This window comes from Balaenoptera acutorostrata, chromosome 2 (assembly GCF_949987535.1).
Source record: "Balaenoptera acutorostrata chromosome 2, mBalAcu1.1, whole genome shotgun sequence".
Taxonomy (NCBI): domain Eukaryota; kingdom Metazoa; phylum Chordata; class Mammalia; order Artiodactyla; family Balaenopteridae; genus Balaenoptera; species Balaenoptera acutorostrata.
In genome coordinates, this window is record NC_080065.1 from 14822110 (window position 1) to 14835192 (window position 13083).

General features: G+C 38.1%; 1 protein-coding gene across 9 annotated transcripts in view; it reads right to left on the bottom strand.

Moving 5' to 3' along the window:
* The window catches only part of DNAH5 (dynein axonemal heavy chain 5), a 312149-nt gene that overhangs the window by 92857 nt on the left and 206209 nt on the right, over positions 1-13083 (bottom strand). For all 9 annotated transcript variants that reach the window (XM_057539913.1, XM_057539912.1, XM_057539910.1 and 6 more), the window contains 6 exons: positions 12892-13068; positions 12571-12772; positions 11160-11302; positions 9765-9899; positions 1197-1319; positions 791-1004 (listed from right to left, as the gene is read on the bottom strand). In XM_057539913.1, coding sequence (XP_057395896.1) covers positions 791-1004; positions 1197-1319; positions 9765-9899; positions 11160-11302; positions 12571-12772; positions 12892-13068 — 994 coding nt within the window. The remainder of the gene's footprint in view (positions 1-790; positions 1005-1196; positions 1320-9764; positions 9900-11159; positions 11303-12570; positions 12773-12891; positions 13069-13083) is intronic.

The window sequence follows — 13083 nt, forward strand, 5'->3', positions numbered from 1 at the left end:
GTTTCCAAACCTTTGCCCACCGCTGTGATTGAAGGCAGATACTGCCATACTCCACTACCCTAGGACACTAAGAAGACATTCTAGTCTGCCAGAAATTAATCTGGGTAATCCTAGTTAGTTTTTTCTCAGTTGCAATTTCAGAAATGGTAAATTAGTACCTAACACGAATGCATGCATAACTTTATACTTTTTCTGAAAAGAGTGATTCCATAATCAGTTTCTAAACTCATTTTCATTTCTCAGTTAAATAATTATGGTTATCGATTGCGCTAGTGTTTCTTGGGTGAATTTATTTGTGAAACACTGCATATGTAATCAATCAGTAATTTATTACAACTCTATAAATTAGTCTGAGGATCAGACTCTGGCTAATCTCCACTCTGTGCAATATTATTTCTTTGGCCAAAATCATTGTATGGGTTGGTTAGGTATCAGCTACATAAACTTTTGGTATGGCATTATATCAATGCAGACCTCAAATATGTGTACCCATGAGGAAAGCATCTCATCGTGTCTAAAACCATTTGATGTTTAACCTCCTGGCTGAAGAAGCTAGCGACAGTTTCTTAAAGAAATACATAGGCAGAAAAAATCTACTTAGCACCCAACTCAGTACACACATAATAAAGTAAACCTTTATATAAACAAAATACACTGCTTGAGAGTGATGAAGCTCGTAGACTAAGAAACCACCCAACGCTCTTTCTGTGTTGACCTCTAGGTGGATATATTCTCACTGGAACCCAAGCAGGGATTCTTCCCTCCCAGGCCCCACTGACGTTCACTTTACCAAAGATCTTGTCCACAGAAGCATCAGAGGGCAACGTGCAGTTAAATATAGAGAACTGCCTCTTGAGCCTTTGGGGTATATCATTGCGTCCGCCCCCAGGATGGGTCATAGCTGCTAAAAACTGTATGTCCACAATGCTGGTGAACTCCCCAGGCTTCTCTAGGTTATAAAATCCATTCTGGTCCATCAGCTGTCGTACTATCTCATTAGTAACCTAAGAAAGACAACTGTCAGAATTAAAATGTCATTCCTTTATATCCCAGGACCTAACTCTTTGAGTGTTTCCAAATAATGGACCTTATTGGAATTTAGGAATTGCAAGTTGAAAAAGTAAAAAATATTTACCCATCAAAAAATAAATCAATGAGGAATTAGGCAAATAAAGGGCACAATAGGATCGATATACCTGGTCTCCCCACTCGTTGATTATTGGCATATTCACATCATCGATAAAAACAGTCATCTTCTTTCCTGCTGGAGGGCCATATGTTGTGCCCATGCGTTTATCCACATAGCTCTCTATTGTCTTCTGTTAAACAGAAAAGTCGACAGAATCATCTGTGAAAATAGCCCCTAAGACATGGTTAATTATTTTAAAAATCCAGGAACCTTTGAAATGATAAAAATTACTCAGAAAAACCCCCAAATGTCCCTTAATTCTGGAAAGCAGGGCATGAGGTACCTAACTTTTCTTGCATAACGTTTATAACCTTTGAAAATCTGGTTTAATTTAGGAGTAAAGAAAATTCTGATCAATGTAAATCTTGAATGGGATGAGACTCTTCTGTATATTTCTACAGATTTAGTTTTGTCTTATTGTGCCTACGTTGGTGACAATATAATATAACCCTAACCCCCAGTATTCAAAGGTCCAGCCCTCCTCAAAGTTTCCTTATAATCATAGACAAAGCTAAACAGGGCTACTGTCCAAGAGGCTTCTCAGGTCTTGCTCTGAGCTCCACGGGCTGCCATAACCTGAAGACTGTTCTCTCTTTGTTGAGAAATCTGCCAACTGGCTTCTGTAGCCTGACACAATCTGCTTTGGGCAGATGCAATCACACTGAATCACTTCTCTTCCCCTTCACAAAGTGGAGGACAGCTCCCCCTCTTTTCTATCCAATACATTCTGAGCTTAGGTGGTATAGGAGGAAACTGCCCTGTGCGCTATAAAAAAATGTCCTAGCAATGTGGAAAGGAATACTAAAACTGACAGAAGGGGTGTTGGAAGGAGTAAGGGGGACATGAGGGAAGAACCCCAGACTATTGACTACAGTATTAACATTTCCATGGTCATAGAGTGTAGTTTGGAAATCAGTCAGTTGTTCAGAATGTATGTACTGAGTAAGCAGAGCCAGCACTGCAAAGAAAACAGAAGGGGCTCACACTTCTCATGCTCCAGAAACTCAATCTTAAAGACCTCATTTTATTCCCACTGATTCACGATTTAAGTCATGTTAAAGATAATGTATAAATATAAGAGAAAGTGGAGGTGTATGGAGATAAAATGCATTCTCATCCTATCCAAAAAAGAGTTTCCTTATTTCATGATGAAGAGCAAACCTGTTAAAATGACATTAATAATCCTTCAAGATACAACTATGAAAAAAGGCCAAGATATAAACAAAAAGATATATACATCCATCCTTGAAAATTTCCCCAGTTTGGTAATTTCAAATTGTAATTTTCTGTCATCGTTTTAATGAACAATAGCAAAAGATGTGAACATTTTTCACCATTTTAAAATAGAAAGATATATAAACATATCACACTAATTTCCCATGACAACAGTACAATGGCAAGAAGAATTTCATATTCCCCTGACACAAAAGAAAACTGTTTAAAGTAATGTACTAGGCTAAATTTAGCTCTCCTCAATGAATTTAAATGGATAAAGCAATTAATAATCTCTTGACAACTCCCTATGGCAAACTAGAGCCTTCCAGATATTCCCTCGTCCGTTAATGAGAACTCATAGGCACATGAAGATTTTATGTCTTGGGGGGCCTTCTAAGAGCTGAAAGCCATAGGTGGAACAGATGAAATAATATGGAGTAATAGCCACATACCTGCACTTTCTTCCCCTTCATTATGACCCTAATTTCTTTGAAATAGCAGGAAATTACTAGAAGGAATTCATTTTAATATATAAAATTATTACTTTTCTATATATATAAAATTAAAAAGCTAAGTTGATAAAAACAAAAACAAAGGAGGGAGAAAAATTAAATAGCTTGTGAACCTAGAAGCTGAGACTTCTTCCTGTGTTTAGAACTGCTGCCCATTAAATAGTTGCCGAATGAACTGGGGAGTTTGATAAGATCTCCCGAAAGCCCGAAACACAATAACTTCATGTTCTACTCCATCATAGATCTATGTGTTTGGGAATATTTAGGAAAGCCGTATACTTGGACTAGTGTCTCCAACTGGACTTCCCCACTTAGATGACCCATAGCATCACAAAATCAACATATCCAAACACAGACGTCTCTGCCTCATCACAAAATCTGCACCCACCCCAGGTGCTCGTCTCAGGGATTAGCACCAACTACCTAAGTCTCAACCAAACATTTCCACATCCAACATCGATAAGTTCTATTGCAATTTAAATACTGCTTTTTAATGTATCTCATCCTCTCTGAAAAATGATATGCCCTTGATCAGTTATTTGTCTTTCTCATATGGATTAAGGTCACAACCTTTTAAATTGCCCTCCCTGCCTCCAGTCAGGCCTGGAAGCTTCTTTATACGTCATATACAATGTCTATATTGTGTGATTTACAATTTTGTCTAGACTCTTCTGTCTCCCCAAAGAAATCAGTTTAAAGAATAATTTATCATCTTTGTAGTATTCTGCCACCCACTTTCTCCCTGGTCTCCTTGATCTACTGTCCCACCTCATCCATCTTTTTGGTGATATAAACCATAGTCCGGTTAATAAAACCAAATAGGTATATTCATTGATTCGATTATTGTCTGTCTCTCCCACTAGAATGCAAGGGAGGCAGGGACCTTGTTTATCTTGTTCATCACTGCCTCCTCAGTGTCTAGAAAGGTGTCTGGTACAATATATTTATCAGTAAATATTTGATACATAGATCAATAAAGACAAGAAACTTGGGAGTCATCTTTAACTTTTTTTCTCTCTCTCCTATCCCTCTCCTCCAACAATATCCACTCAACCAAAAACGAGTCCTGTCTGGTCTACTTCTCAACCACAATTTGAACGCATCCTTGTGCCCCTTCCATATCTTGGTCCAGGTCAAGCTCTCTCTGGAGGAATTACTGTAACCGCCTCCTCTCAGGTCTCTCTGAGCACAGCCCTCTCTCTTCCACCTGCAGCCAGGATGAACTTGCTGAGTGCTGACGCAGCCCTGCTCAGTATTCCAGCGGTTCCTCATCAGTGACCTACAAGGAACACCAGAATGCTCCTTGCTCACCCTTCAGTCTCATTTCTAAACATTCCTCTTCAGGCTCTTGGTTCCGGCCCATCTCGGTCTTCATTCATTCATCGTCAGTTAACAATAAAACAATAACCTGATGCTCCTCTCAGACTGATTTACAGTGTTCATTGAGAGATCCTTATTTACATATTCCTAAAGTAGCCATTTCTGAGCCAAAAAATCTCTCAGCATTAGTATCACCCAAACACAATTTGTGAAATATTGACTTAGATGAATGATCTTCCATAAAAGTCACTTCCCTCAACCCAGCTTATTGGTAAAGAGTTGAAATCTCTAGCAAGGGCCTGGACTAAGGGCAGTTTATGCTGTGCTCTGAGAATGGACAATGACTTGACTCTGAAATAGGAGAATGGTAGTCAGCATGACATCATCTGAAGCAATCTATGGCACCTAAACAACTTTCTGACCTCATTGTCTGTCTAGCTCACACACACATGGGATACTAGAGTGAACCCCAGTTGTGACAGTGACATTTTAGACATAAAAAACAGATGGTTAGTCATCCAGATAGACTTAGGAATGGGGTTGAGGAAAGCCATTCTACGCTACTCTTCTCCATTCCAAATGAAAAGCTCTAAAACTAGGGCAATTCAATTTTCTGAATTAGTTTCTTAATAGACAATTCAGCCTCTGTAATCCCTAAAATATTAACATTATATAAATATTAAATTCCCCCAAGTAACAGTCAACTCTTTCATTACATTTATTCCTGTAATTCCCTAACAAAATGAATTCCCTCCTCCTCTGGGCTCCAGGGTACTTAGATTACTCCATAAGTAGCCCTTATCACATCATCTATACTTGATTGTGCACATGTCTGTTTCCCCAGCCAGGGGGAGGAACATGTACAGTTGAGGAGGTTGTGCACTGCCCAGTTCTTGGGTTCACTATTCACATTATTTTCTCTGTGAATGGGACATAGCACAAAATCTGCCTTATGCAATAGCTCTGACTGGGTTTAAAGTTAGAAAAAAGGGGTTAAACTGCTACTTCCCCCACTTATTAGCTTTATGACTTATAAGTCATTTTAAACCACATAAGTCACTGAACCACAGCTCAAAAGTGGGAATGTATATAGAGATACATAAATCATGTATATGTATGTGTGTGTATACACACAACAGAATATTATCCATAAATGATATAATACATGTGAAGGCACTTAGTGAACTTAATGTATTATAAAAATGAAAGATGTGTTTTATTACTATAGGTATCTCTATATATCAGCACTTAAACCATTTTTCATACATATTACATCCAATAAAATTGAAATATAAAATATACTTAAGTTTAGGCTTCCATGTATCTGCTATTTAGCTAAAAGATAAAAATGGAGAGCTTATGCTTTTTATTAAGAAATCTACTATCTAAAGAGTATCTTTCCATTTTATTGTAACTCATCAAAACCAAATGAAAACAGGCTTATATTAGTAAAGTTCTCAATAGCATATTATAAAAAGTAAAATTATATCAAAAATAACATGAAAAGATAATAATACGTAACTAAAAGCTAAAAATAAAACAAATGCACTGTGATAAATCAGCCATTTGAATATTAATAGGAATAAAGAAAAGCCATTGGAAAGATCAGATGGTTGAACTGGAAAAGCACAGCGGAAGACATGGGAACTTGGTTTCTCACCCAGGTTCTGCCACCAACTAACTATCTGGGAACTCAACTGAGTACTTCAATCTTCCTCAACCTGAGTGTGTTAATATTAAGCGAAACCTGACATTTTTAGAGAGCTTTTTACCATAAAAAAAACACTTTCATGTATTATATCTTCAGAGTCTCCTCTGGAAACTGGTCTTCAGACTATACTCTGAAGCATAGAAAGGATTTTCTTCAATCACACGGGCCCCTACAGGAAGCAAGAAGGAGGTTGGAAGGGATTTCAGGAGGCCAGCTCCAATTCCATCAAAGCAAATCCCTTGTTACCTGTTTGATAGATTAGTCGTCTACATAAGATTTCATTAGGAAAAGTGGTTCTGAGTCTAGGAAAAAATGTGGAATTTCCTTCCAAGCTCTACAATTGTCATTTTTAAAAAACAAAACCTATTGCTACACAAGCATTTGTAAGATGGTTGTTGCATTCAAAATACTTCGAGATTATTTTTAGAACAGAGAAATCTTTTCAGAAATTCTCTTAAGAAATTTTCTTTTTCGTCTTATTTTCTGTATTGTTTACATTTTTAAAGGTATGTGTGAATTACTTTCAAGAATAAAAAAATTAAAACAATATTTGTTTTGAAAAAAAAATCATCTCTCTTAAAAGACTGACTGAAATTTCCTTAGCCAAAAAGAGGGTGACCATATAATTTTGGTCCAAACTTCATACTTTGGATAGTAACAGGGATGCTATTCATTATTAATCTGAGACAACAGAAGTTAACTGGACAGTCCCAGGAAAAGAGGGACATAGAGTCTGTCCTCCTGCTGATAAAAGATGTGAAAGTGACACCATGGTAAAAACAAAGGAAGTTCAGATGAAAACAACCTGTCAAGTAACAGACGTGTGTCCTTGACACATGTGCCGTCATGGCAACACGGGAGGGATGGACGGTATCTATTTTCTCATCTACAATTTCAATTTGGTTTGGATCCAAATAAATGGGACACACAGAGACAAATGCTCAGCTCCATCAGCCCTTGTTTAGCATGAACGGCTGAAAATTATAGTGAGAAAGTTAATTACAGCAGTTTGGCTAATTGAAAGTTTTCTAAAACTAATGAGTCTAGCTTAATTGAAAGCCCTGATGCTTAGCAGTCAAAACAGGCACTAAACAGACCAGATGATCCTGTGATGCTTCTGAACAGAAAAAGAAATAGTGAAGTGTTGAGACCACCTTCTTACTGAAGGACAGGAAGGATTTGCGTTAAACATCAATAGTTGTGAATCAGATAATGGAACCCTAAAGAATACAGATGTTTATGTTTTGAAAACCTGTTTTTTTTCTTCTTCTTCTAATTTATTATACTTCGATACGGTACTGCTTCTAGAAATTTATTACATGGTTTATGAATTTGTATATTAATAAACAGGATGTTTTCTAGATTACGTGTGCCTTTTTCTAGGAAATTAATAAGTCTTTCATGCTATAGAGACATAAAGCACAGGTCTTTACCACCTGAGAGGGGTAAATATCACCAAGAGTTACTAGCAAAAATATGTGACAACTCCTTGCCATATACTAAAGAATTTGGCTAGCCTTTGTCCCTGGTTCCTAGGAGGGAGCCTTTAAACCCTTGGAATTTCCCACATAATAAGAACGTCTTTGTTATTCATTGTGGGCCCCTCAGACCACTCATGCCAGAAAGACCAAACTATGATTAGAGTGTTAGGGCTTTAAACCATGTGATACCAGCTGACTTCCCAGGGGGAAGGGGTTTGGAGACTGACTTCAATCACATGGCCAACCAATCATGCCTATGTAATAAAACTTCAGTAAAAACTCTGGACATTGAGGCTCAGGTGAGCTTCCTGGTTGCTGATGTACACAGATGTGCCGGGAGAGTAATACATCCTGAGGACAAAGAAGGTTCACATTCGGGACCCTCCCAGACCTTGCCCTACGCATCTTCTTTTGGCTGATCCCAGTTCATATCTTTTATAATAAAACCATAATCATAAGCATAGCATTTTCCTAAATTCTATGAGTCATTCTGGTGAATTATCAAAACTGACAGGGTCATAGAAACCTTTCAGTTTGCAGCCAGTTGTTCAAAAGTGTTGGTAGCCTGGGAACCCCTGAGCTTGTGGCTGGTTCTGAAGTGACAGAAGTTTTGTAGGGACTGAGCTCTTCACCTGTGAAGTCTGCACTAACTCCAGGTAGCTGCTGTCAGAATTGCACTGCAGCCCTAAAGATTTAATCCACTCCCAAGAAATGTGAAGAGCTAGATAGCTACCCTACATAATGAAAACAAAAATCACACTTTGATTTAATGCTTAACAATCTGCATCCACAACTAAGGTTATATTATAACCTTTAAAGAGATGTTCTCCAAAAGTAAAACAAAGTTTTAAAAATATAAAATAGTATCAAGGGAATGTGTATAATGTTAGCATCTTGCCAGCCTAGGATAATCTAGTGTGTGGTTCCCCAAACACAAAAATACCACTGCTGAGTCACTGCAATTTGGGGTTCACCTTCGATCCAGACCTTCCCAACACAACAGTGTGTAAATGATATTCATTAATGATAGAAGGCTAGGCAGTTTTGGAAATTCCATCTCTAATAGAGGAGCATAATGTTTTGACAGTCTTATTTAGAAACTTAATCAAGGGTCTTTTAGTTTTTTGGCACTCTGTAGTCACCAATTACATTAAGTATTAAAAAGTCATGATTTAGCCTTGTTCTCAAGAATTTTCATTGCTCTTTGATATTTTCATTCCAACAACTAAAGAACAACAAAGTTAATCAAAAATGAAGTTCTTTGGATTTGAATTCCCCTAAAAATTTCCCTTCCATTTTCAATTTATTAATGTACCTTTTCCTAACTCTTTTTCATATGTATCTTTTCAAGTGTACCATTTCATACATTTCAATTTATAAAATGTATCTCTTATTAATGTTCTAATAAAGGTATCAGATTATTTGCAAACAATTAAAGCATGGACTGACATTTAAGATTTACTCTCTGGTTTCTTAAATAATTTAGGAATAGGAGAAAAAGAACCAGTTAGCCACTGCAAGCCCTGGTCAATCTTGGCAGTTCCATTGACAAAAGCAATGCAAACTTGAGAGTTGTTCTCTGTTCCTCCTCAATGATATCATAAGCAAAATCTTTAATGTGCTAAGATTCTAAGATTGTATTCCTTGCTGCAATTGATAATAGGAGCCATTGTGGAATGTTAAGTCAGTGAACAACAAGATAAATAGGAACCAGAGATTGGAAAAAGAATAGAAACTAGGTTTGAAGAGGATCAGACTTGAAGCAAGACCAGCTTCAAGATTCTTTGATGCTAATACCCTGTTGCGGAATCATGAAGTAGATTATGTAGAGGTGGATAGGGGGAGGGGAGAAAAAGGAAACAACATGAAAAGTACTTCCTTAGATATATTAGCAGCCCTTGACTCAAGAGAGAGACCATCATAGATGACTACAGTGTGTCTGTGCTAATGACTAGAATAAGAGTAACACCCACAGAAAAGCAGACAGTAGGGAGAAGAAATAGGTTTAGGTGGGGAATAAATAATATTTCTTTCAATTTTGGATTTTGCATGTTCACAGGCTTTTCTACATAGATATTCTAAACAGTGTTGAGGCTTTTAACACCATATATAATCTTTTTATTTCTCCATAATTTAAGATTATATGTTATCACCTAACTAGGGGGAGATTCTATTGCAACAGAAAAATAGAGATAATGGAAGACGTATGTAGGGGATTTACTATGGCTGTGAAAGTGCACATGAAGTTCAGTGGGTACAGCAGAACAGCATGAGATTTGAGCCTCCAAAGCTTATCACAAACCTGGGCTGAACTAGAAGCACCAATGAGCCAGTACCTGAAACATCAGTGGGGTGGTTGCAGAAGAAAAGTTCAGACTCTTGATCATGTGGCTTTCAGGATCGTATTTTGACATAAATCCTTTGATTATGACCGTTTTGGCTGTTCCTTGTTCACCAATTAACAGCACAGCCTAAAATAAGAGTTGAGCAAGAAATCCAAGAAATACAATAAAATTATTGTCATGGGCTGAATTGTGTCCCCACAAAATTTATATGTGGAAGCCCTAACCCCCAGTACCGCAGAATGTGACTACGTTTGGAGACAGGGTCCTTAAAGGGATGATTACATTAAAAATGAGGCCATTAAGGTGGGCTCTTGTTCAGTCTAACAGGCATCCTTACGAGAAGAGGAAATTTTGACACATGGGAAAACAAGGGATGCACACAAAAAGACCATGGGAAGACACAGTGAGAAGACAGCCATCTGCAAGCCAAGGAGAGAGAGAGGGCTCCAAAACAACTAAACCCGCCAACACCTTAATCTTGCATTTCAAGCCTCCAGGACTGTACAGAAAGAAATGTTCGTTGATTAAGCCACCGAGCCTGTGGTATTTTGTTATGGCAGCCACGGCAAAATAATACAATGATCAAAAGAGAAGGATTTCTCTTTAGAAAAACAAGTCAAAATTCACTTTCTCTCAATATATGAAAAATCATTACTTAATTATGAATTAAAGCTATTCAACTCTAATACTGTTACTGAGGAATAATAAAAGAAGTATATTAATTTGGGTAATACTTTTATTTATTCTAAACAGCAACATAAAACATTCTAAAATAGGGGCTTCCCTGATGGCGCAGTGGTTGAGAGTCTGCCTGCCAATGCAGAGGACACGGGTTCGAGCCCTGGTCTGGGAAGATCCCACATGCCGCGGAGCATCTGGGCCCATGAGCCACAATTGCTGAGCCTGCGCGTCTGGAGCCTGTGCTCCGCAACAAGAGAGGCCGCGATAATGAGAGGCCTGCGCACCACGATGAAGAGTGGCCCCCACTTGCCGCAACTGGAGAAAGCCCTAGCACAGAAACGAAGACCCAACACAGCCATAAATAAATAAATAAATAAAATAAATAAACCCAAAGTTTAAAAAAAAAAAAAAGTAAGCTGAAATATTTAGTTAAAAAAAAAAAACATTCTAAAATAAATGCAAGATGCTTCATGTTTTCGTTTTTCTCTTTTTAACATCTTTATTGGAGTATAATTGCTTTACAATGGTGTGTTAGTCTCTGCTGTAGAACAAAGTGAATCAGCTATATGTATACTTATATCCCCTCCCTCTTGTGTCTCCCTCCCACCCTCCCTATCCCACCCTTCTAGGTGGTCCCACGATGCTTCATGTTTTCAAGGGACATTTTTAAATATGTTATTTTTAATAAAAGTGAAAGAGGCATACCTTGCCCTGTTTAGCGATGGTTTTAATTAGGAAGTCAGTTCTCACATTGTCCACATTTGGCACCAGGATGGAGCCATGTTCTGGGGTGACATCAGATGGATACACATATTCCTCAGTACGCGTCTGCCAGTGGATCCATTTACCTGAGGTGAACAGAAGACATCTACATCTTCATATTCCTATTAATAACTTAATTCCTAATTATAATGAGCAGACTTCCTTGAATCTCATGAAGCCATCTTCCAAAAACTCCCCACAAAGTAAAATTCATTAAATTCAGACAACTAAGTATTTCAGTATGGGTTCGCTGAGTCAAAATTTCCCAAGAAACTATTCCCAAAGTGGTAATATTAGGAAATAGTAAGAAGTATCTTGGAATTTTCTTTCTAAACATGTAGGTTTTCAATAACAAAAAGTGTGCATAAAAATACAGGACAGGGGACTTCCCTGGTGGTGCAGTGGTTAAGAATCCACCTGCCAATGCAGGCGACACAGGTTTCATCCCCTGTCCAGGAAGATCCCACATGCCACAGAGCAACTTAGCCCGTGTGCCACAACTACTGAGCCCACGTGCCATAACTACTGAAGCCCGCGCGCCTAGAGCCCGTGCTCCACAACAAGAGAAGCCACCGCAATGAGAAGCCCGCGCACCGCAATGAAGAGTAGCCCCCACTCGCCGCAACTAGAGAAAGCCTGCGCGCAGCAACGAAGACCCAAAGCAGCCAAAAATAAATAAATAAATAAATAATTTATTAAAAAGAAAAATACAGGACAGTGATAGTCGTATGTACCTAAAATCACTTTTTATTACGTACTTCCCTAACTGTAAAACCAGAAATAAAACATCCTAGGATGCCATATATAAATATTACGTATATTTGTACTTCATATATGTGTATATATGTACTTTATATATATGTATGCACATTTAAATAAACTTAAAGTATTGCAATACATGCATAGATACAGATGTATAGATATACACACCTATTTCATAAAAATATACCTCATACTTTGTCATTTTTTTATAAGTTGCTGATTATATAGAACGAATGGCTGAAATGGATCTGATTTGGTGATTTTTTAAATTTGTTTTTATTTCATTAACAGTTCAGTACACGATATATTTAACAAGAAAATGTGCATTTGGAACTCAATTGAAATAAATATTTGAAAAAGAAACAATTGACTCTCTTTCATACACAAATGAACATTTCCATTTCAATTTTACAGCCAAGAGTTTTAATTACCATTTAGAAATATAGATGATAGCTAGCTAGCTAGCTAGCTAGATGATAGATAGATAGATGATAGATGATAGACAGATGATAGGTAGATAGAGTGTAAATATTAGCCATTTTGGAAAAAACTGGTCCCACGTGTGATGGATGGATAGAAGAGAGGGGCTCACCATCAGATGCAACGTAATAGTCAAACATGGTGTCGTCAGACCCTGCTAGAGGCGGCAGGTCCAAGGCCAGCCTCTCCTGGGAGCGCAGCCAGCGCTCCATGCGGCGCCGGCCATCCAGTTCCAGCACTGCCCCGACGCTCCACATCAGGGAGAAGACGTAGAGTCTCCCCAGGTGCTCCGGCGTGACCTCCCCGCCTTGCTCCTGAGCACGAAAGAAACTTTTCTTTTACTTACTTAATTCTCAAACCAAGAATATCACAGACTCTGCACAGTACGGCTCAGCTGAAAGGAGAGAGAGTTCTAGAAAGTTGAGCGATTTACCTTGGAAGGGATCAGGCCTTGAAGCATGTTGATGCTTTGCATGATCACAAAGGCCTCCAGCATCTCCATCTGGTGTTCTAAGTTCTGAATACTGAAGTGATACAGGTCTGGAAACGACTTGTTGTACAGCTGACGAAGAATTTCAGCTTCTTGAGGCGAACGTTTTTTAAGAAAACCCTGTTGGTTTGCACA